We start from the raw sequence: 7,897 nt of genomic DNA on the forward strand, positions 1-7,897 counted from the left end.
TGCCCTCAGAGAGTGCCCCAAGTCCACTGAAGTTGGGTTACAGCAAAGGCCAGTTTGACTGGACCAAATTCCAGCTCCAAGCTAGCACGTCCCCCCACGTATATCCTCATAGATTATTGTGATGCGAGTATTACGCTAGTGCTGTGTGTAGACAAAAATGTATTGGAGGGAATAAGAATCTGTATGCAAAACAGAAAACAGTAATTGGTAACATTTTACTTACAACATTGTCATTTGATTTCCAGCAAGCTTTTTTTAAATAGCCTTCCCTATTGCACAAACCCACTGCCATTTCTCTTGCCGTGACCATTGTCTCATTAAAAAAATAAAATAGGAAAGATACACCTCTGGTACAATAGAAATGCTTTGCAATATATATAAATGGTGCTTTACAATATTTTAAGATTTGGGAATATGCATATTATTCCTACGTATTCTTTCACTCAATTTTCCATGATTACAGCTGCACAATGCCTTTAATGCCCAGAAACACGACTACAAAACTCAATGCTAAGCCTTGAAAAGAAGTTTTAGCCAACTCTCACTCATCTTCTCATAGCAGCCTACAGGTCTAGCGGTGAGCTAGAATCTCTGCCCTCCTCTGTTTAGGGGGAGCTGTAACACTCCTGTACACCAGCAGCTTCCAGCCCTCTTCCACTTCACACATCCTTGCAATTTTTGTAAATCTTGTTGAAAATTCATATCCTTAAGTTACCTAAAGGCAATTTTGCCTTTTTAAGTGCTTTTTGATGACCCAGGCGTACACAGTGTGGTATAAATAGTGAACTTACTCATCTGTATATCTGTAAAGAGTTTCTCAAGCAGAACACTGCTCCAAGCCAAACTCCCTTTGCTCACTCCTATTCTACAGTATTAAAACGGATTGCTTTAAGATCACATCAAGTAACATCATAAACACCATATCAAAATATACTTGCTATTGATTTATCAACCACTTTGCCCCACTAGGAGTCTTAATCCTGTAAGAATTTGTTTCTTTTCTGAAGCATCACACATCTCTAGCTGGGCTTTGCTCCAGCAAGAGGCAGGCAGCGCTACTTTTCCATGGGGTTCGCTGGAAAAGCACAGGAACGTTTCCTTCTGTCCAAGACTCTGACGTTTTTCTTTATGGAAGAAACACAGCCCAAACTGGTTTTCCACTATACCATGCACAACATTCACTCATGTCCCATCCGGACTCAGACTCTTGATCTCCAGGTCTTTCTAGAGATCTTTCCAAGGGCCTTGGGTTGCCCTTTTCTGCAACACGAGAGGAAGGTGAACACTCCTGAGCAGGGTCAAGTATTATAAATAGCTATTTTTAAAAACAACTTCTGCCTTTTTTTTATGTATATATATTTCTTTAAAAAACTTGGCCAATATCTCAGAAAGGCCCGATCCTGCACTGACTCCGGGTATCCAGACCCATGCTTTGAGATGAAACCTCCCCAAGAACTGGAGTGATAATCCATCACTTCCAGGACCAGTCCCATTCCAATCAGTTTCAAATGGACACAAGGATACTGCAATTTTAAAACTGCTCCCACAGAGAAGATTCTTCTAGAAATCCAGACGATGCTGGCAGATCTGCTGCCCATGAAAATGTGGCCAAAGAGCTGCCCCTTCCGGGTGGGAGACAGGCTTCAAGCCTGAGTTTCTGCATCTGCAGAGCCTGACACCAGCCCTGCAAGCCTTACCCTTATAACTGTCTGGAAAACTGCAATCCAAAGCAGAAGCAGCTGGAACAGCGCAGGAATTATCCTGGCCTCTGCTGTGCAAACAATTTAGTGGCTGTTTGAAGATCCTGTGGAAACTCTGCCCTCTTCATTTGTCAGTTGCTCCCTGAATGCCACTGGGCTGAGCACAGCAAATGTGTTTACATTTCCCACCAACACAAACGCTGTTTGTCAAGCTGTGACATGAAGCTAATGCCCAAATACAGGCTCTGAAGAGTTTGCTTGTGCAAGTTGATCGTCGGATCAATAGTTTTCTGGTGCTGGCTGGTGGTGGCTGCTCCATCCTAAATGGTCGTGTGTGTTCAAGCAGTGCTCCTGGGGAAGCAGCTGGCCATCCCCAGCAGTGGCTGTAGTACCAAGTAGCATGAATCATGGATCATACACCGTTATTACATATCTCACTGCTATGAAGGCTTGTGAGCCTCCATCATGTCTTCTGGAAGAGTTCTGAGATTTCTGTTGTCCATCTGAGATCTTGGGGGAAGATTTAGCTTCCTTATGAAGGGGCCACAGCTGCCTTTTCATTCTCCTTATGGCTTTCTCCAAAGGGTTCCTCATCTTTCTCCTTCATGGAGAACTTCTTCCTGAAGGCTTGTGTCAAGCTGGAAGAAGAAGCCTTCCTAAATGTGGTAAGTCTCTTCCGAAAGTTGCCCCCTGAGAAGAAATAGAGAAGTGGGTCAAAGCAGCAGTTGGAAGCTGCCAAGGGGAGCGTTACCACAACCAATTTCTGTAGGTATATGGCGTCCTCGCAGCTAGTGTTCTTCAGCCTCAGCACGTGGAGGTGGACTGTACGTAGAACATGGTATGGGGTGAAGCTCACCAGGAAGGTGAGCGTCACTATGATGATCATCCAGACTGCCTTCTTGTGGTTAGCCCGGTTCTTCTTCAAGGAGTTTTTCATTAAGGCCCTTATGATCATGGTGTAACAGATAGTTATGACAATAAAGGGAAGGATGAAACCCACAGTTAAGGCAATAAAATCCAGGATCACAACTAAATTTGTCTTCTGAGAGTTTTCTGGGGGTTCAAAGCATTTGGTCTTGTTGCCATGTTGGTACGTCCCATTCCGCAGAAAGGGAGCGCTTGTCAGGGTGACAAAAACCCAGATGCCAATGCAGACAAATTTGGCCCTCCTCTCCGATACCAGATTGATGTTCTGGACTGGAAAAACAATGGCTATGCAGCGGAAGAAGCTCATTGCAGTCATGAAAAAAATACTGCAATAGAGGTTGACGTACAGCGCGTATGAACTGACCCTGCATAGGAAGTCACTGAAGAACCAGTTTCCTTTGTGAACGTAGTAGATGACACGCAGGGGCAGGGTGGCCATGCAGAGGAAGTCAGACACAGCAAGGTTCAGCATGTACACCTGAAAGGCTGTCTTTTGCCGGTATGTCTTTATGAGGACGTAGAGCACAATCCCATTGCCAACAAAGCCCATAATGCTGATCATGGAGTAGAGTGTGGAATAGACTTTGTTTCGGAAGTCATCGATGGAGTGTTGGCATGACAAGTTATCAAACAGCACTGTCATGTTGGCTGGCTGCGGCACTGATTCTGCCTGGTGATGAACGTCAGGCCTAAGGGTGAAAAACCTCGGGTGAGACATAAAGCAGCACATGAAAATTAAATGCCATTATTAGATAGGAGGAAAAAATCTGTCACCTCTCCCTACAATAGAGAACAGGGAAGAAGGGGTGTAGATTGGCACATATTTGTGTTATTATATCTATCCACTACAGCCACCTTTCGTAACAGGAGACCAACAACTGATGAAGATGATAATCACTTTTTTTTATTGGCAGCATCCTTCTTCCACTGAACAACCAAAATCTCCAACTCCTTACAAACCTAGGTAGCTACTCATTGAAACAGCAGAGAGGAATAATGAAGGTGGCAACAGCTCTGTGCAAGTTAAAATGGAAAGACCAGATCTGGACCCTAAGGATTGTTCAGTGCTGCCTCTCTGCATTGCCTGGCAAATGTTGCCTCACTGTGCTCCACCTCCAAGCCTGCCTGTGGAAGGACAGTTCACTGCGGGAAAAGGTCTGCAAGAAGGTTTCCAAAACAGTAAAAGTGCTCACCTCTGCTCACAGGTAGCACCATTTCTTAAGCTTGCTTCATTAATAAATATGTGTAATTACTAGCTTTGGAAAAGATACTGCTTATTCCATGTGATGAACAAGAAGGTACCCCTGCAGCAGAGAAGACACTGCAGGGCCCCAGTTTCTCTGGCACTGGCTAAGCAAAGGTACTGCTGCAACACCTGGCAGATGGAAGGGAAGGCTGGAGGGAGGCTCAAATAGATCGAACCTCTGGGTCTGGAGACATCCCTCCTATCAAGGTAACTCCCTAGCAAAGGGTTTCTTCTTGGAGTTGCTTTTGCACCTTACTTTGGTTTACATTCACATGTCTGGGGCTCTCCAGAGCCGTCAGACCCCACAGCCAGGAGGACTTTCAGATCTGCTCAGCAAGTCTTTCATGACATGTTATTGTTTCCTTTTGGTCTCCATTGGAGTGCAGTGAGACATGACGCTCTTAACATTTGTGTTGTCTTAAAGTAAAGCAAGAGAAAAATACACACGTATTTTTCAATACACAATCCAATGCACACGTATTTTTCTCATTTGTTTTAGATCTCTAATAGTTCAAACATAGGATCTCGCTTGCAGTCTGAGACCATGAAGAACCCCAGCGATCAGAACTGCAGATTGCAGCTTACAGGCTGAAATAACAGGACTTAAAAACAACGAAAGCAACGCTGGGACAGGATTGGTTACAAGACCACCACATGTGCTCAAACCCAATGTTAAATGGTATCTATTTTCATCCCTAAAAGTAGTCTGACAGCATTGAAGTAGTCTCTGCCACTCTCCAGGATTTACTGGGCATTCAGAACCACAATGGAATGCTCAAGGCTTCCAGGTTTCAGCTATTTGAGAGTTCGCACTTTTAAAACAATTCTTTGACTGTTTGCAATGCACAAAATACATTAAAGCTCCATAGATACCAGTGAGGTGGTACAGATAAGAGAGGAGGCAAAAGCTGACACAAGGTCAAGAGAGTGTTTTTTCCCCCCATGCACTTGAGTGTGTGAATGACCGAGCAAGTAACTGCACAGAGGTCTTTGGCCAGAAGAGGCAGCCAAGACTCTGTTCGGCTCTGTCAAAAGCTCTCGATGAGTACATCGTCACTTACAGTTCACCTTAGCTTGCATAAGTGAAGCTTATCTAGTGATGCTCATTGCAAATAGTCTGTTAATTACAGCAAGGCAGTGAGTCCGCGGCTGTGTCCTCTCCCTGCCTCTTGTCAGCCTGATTCTGGTGGTGACAGAAGCCAGACCTCAGTCCCAGCTTGGAGGAGTCTGGGCTCCTCACACACATGGGACAGAAAGCCCAGAGTGGGTCCGAACACCACCAGACATCATTCCAGCAATCTTCTCCCTCCTCTGCAAGGATGAGCCACCATCAAAGGCTGAGCCCTGGGTCCCCTGTGAAATGCTGAGAGATCCAGTTTTCCTTCTACACCACTGGCATCCTCGCTTGCCTGAGGTCTTCACTTCGGAACTGAGGGTCAAGTTAAAGAGCAACACTCCAATAATGTTATAAAATCTCCAGGATAGGATTAAATATAAGTTTGTGGTAACATTGGCCCGATATTAACTGTTTGCTTGGGAGTGGCAGATAGAGCAATATTCTCTGCAAAAAAAACTGCAGGATCCCTATTCCCTGCTTTTATCTGTCAAGCTAAAATGGAGCAGGCAACAAAGCTCTTCCTATTGTTTCTCTTATTGCTGGGTTAATATCTAGCAAGCAGACCCACCAAGCAAAACCCCACCATGCTATGCACTGCAAGAACATATTGAGATTAGTGGCTCAATTATCTCATGAAAATTCATGTAGATAGAATCTCTGTACTTACCAAGGTGTTGTACATCAGTTTTTTCCTCAGGCTTTCGAAAAGACAGAAAAAACACACCAAGATGTTTGAGATTAAGAGGCTGGAATGAACTCTTCTGCACACTGAAGCTTTCTGCCTCTGCCTGCACCCCCAGGCAGCTATGGTCAGTATGAAGAAGGAGCAGAACATTGACAAATGAGGCTGTGTGGCCAAGCCAGCCGGCAAACAAAGAGGTTTTGCCTAAAAGCAGTGATGGTGCAACTCCTGAGACAGCACCAGCGAGGGGTCCCACTGCCTTCCTGTCACCGCAGACTGCTCTTCCCTCTGCCAGTTCAGCCGTCCTGCACAAGAGATAACCAACAGATACCAGCAAATGTCACAGCCCATCGCTTACACATCAGCTAACTTATTCAACTTCTTTGCCTATTTCTACACACTTCTGCAGTAGCATTGAGCCAGATTCTAAACTTCTTACCCCCTTTGGGGACTAAATCCCAGTCTCTCAGCTGCTGTTCTTAAAGATACTAGCAAATAGTGAACAACCATGAAAAGTACTGGTCTAAAAGACAGAGACCTGTTATCAATTGTATTTCTAAACATGACTTACAGTATCTTTTGTAACCAAAACCCCCCCTGATGATTACAATACTGAACTGGACTGCTAAAGCGTAAGAGCTCTACACCTAAAAATATGCCTGTAAAACCCAAGAAACCCCACAGACCATAATTTCCTAACTGAAGCTTTAGACCAGGTTTGCATCATAGACTGAAGACAAGCATCAGTTCCACCAGCTGTGGTTCACTGAGCCATTATTTATACAGCTGTGTTTCACTGAGCCACATTTATTTATATGCTTCTTAGGAACATTCAGAAGGAAGAGAGAAAAAAGCATCCCAAACCAAGCAAACAGCATCTTCAAGTCCCATGCAGCACAGCTGGCTTTATATACCACATTTAATTACACAACCAAAAAGCAAAGTACCGTGGTTTGTGCAGAGCTCAGGTGTGAAGCACCACCGGCCCTCGGCAGCTTCGAGCCCGAACTGGGTGCCTGGGGGAAGCAGCGGGGAGCATCACGCCTCAATCAAGAACGCACTTAGCAAACACCGCATCTCCCGCAAAGCGCCCGGCTTCACAGCGAGCATCGCAGCCATCAACCGAAGCCGGCAGCAGCCACTAATTAATAAAGCAGGTCATTAGCACGCAACGGTTACAGCTGGGTGCTCAGCCCGGCCCCAAGGCGCTCCGCGACGGCCGGGACACGGCGGCTCCCGCAGGCACCGCCCGCCACGGCCGTCGGGGAGCCCCGTTCCGTTCCGTTCCCCCATCGCTCCGAGTAAGCCGCGGGAGCGCTTACCGGGTCCGAGCGGGATGCGGGGCTCTGCCGGGGGTTACGGGGCCCTTTCGGCTCCGCTGCCCTTAAACCGGGGCCGCCAAAGCCCCGCCCCCGGAGGGGATGGCCACTCCCCCTTGCCGCGCTTCCCGCCCTCCCCCGGACCCCCGGCTGCCTGCAGGGAATGGGCTGTGTGTAATGGCAAAGCCCTGTTTTGGGGATTACAGCCCCTCGCAGACCCGCCTGGACGTTGTGCAAGGCGAGTGTCGCGCCCGCGATGACACGGCCTCTTTCTCTTTTCCATTGCACCTCTTCCACCCTGCCGTGTCCCGAGTTTTTCTGCTGTCAAACCCAGTAATCTGCACTTTCTTTGCAGGTCTTTGGCACGTCCTCACACCCAGGCTGTGCAAGACTCGCGTTTCAGACAAAGCCATGGTGCTGTGGAGGTGCCAGTTCCTCTTTTGCTCCACCCTCTGTCAACAGTGAAGCAAGCGTACCCCATCTATCCGCCCCTCCTGAGAGCCTTCCCTGCCTTCCTCGTCTATGCCATGCACAGAAAAACCCTCTGTATCCCACGAGCTACTTGGCAGTGTGTTAGGAACAGCTGAACCATAGGGCCATGGGATAATTCAGGTTGGAGGAGACCTTGTCCAACCTGCTGCTCACAGCAGGCCAGGCCAGGTTGCACAGGGCTTTATCTCATTTGGTCTTGAAGACTTTCAAGGGTGGAGGTCCAAGGGCCTCTGCCTGCAATTGCCCATGCTGGGAAGCAGTGCTGTAGTTTGCTTTAGTTGTGGTGCACATCTTGGTATTGCTCCATTCTGCCATTCCTTCTGCTTTTTTTTTTTTTTTTTTTTTTTTAAATTTTATTTTTTTTTCCTTTTTTTTTTCACCATTCCTTCTGCTTTTTGGTTCTCAGTGTTGTTA

General features: G+C 46.7%; 1 protein-coding gene across 1 annotated transcript; it reads right to left on the reverse strand.

The window, feature by feature from the left end:
* Window positions 1-279: 279 nt before the first annotated feature.
* Window positions 280-5,812, reverse strand: CYSLTR1 (cysteinyl leukotriene receptor 1). The gene is made up of 2 exons (XM_080624570.1): window positions 5,658-5,812; window positions 280-3,316 (listed from the first exon to the last, which is right to left on the reverse strand). Exon 2 carries the CDS (start codon window positions 3,268-3,270, stop codon window positions 2,233-2,235), a length of 1,038 nt encoding a protein of 345 aa, XP_080480696.1. The 5' UTR covers window positions 3,271-3,316; window positions 5,658-5,812; the 3' UTR covers window positions 280-2,232.
* Window positions 5,813-7,897: the final 2,085 nt, after the last annotated feature.

Source organism: Psittacula echo, assembly GCF_963264785.1.
Source record: "Psittacula echo genome assembly, chromosome: 8".
Taxonomy (NCBI): domain Eukaryota; kingdom Metazoa; phylum Chordata; class Aves; order Psittaciformes; family Psittacidae; genus Psittacula; species Psittacula echo.

Excerpts from the sequence above, each read along its gene's own strand:
- CYSLTR1 (XM_080624570.1), bottom strand. The coding sequence starts at position 3,270 with ATGACAGTGCTGTTTGATAACTTGTCATGCCAACACTCCATCGATGAC.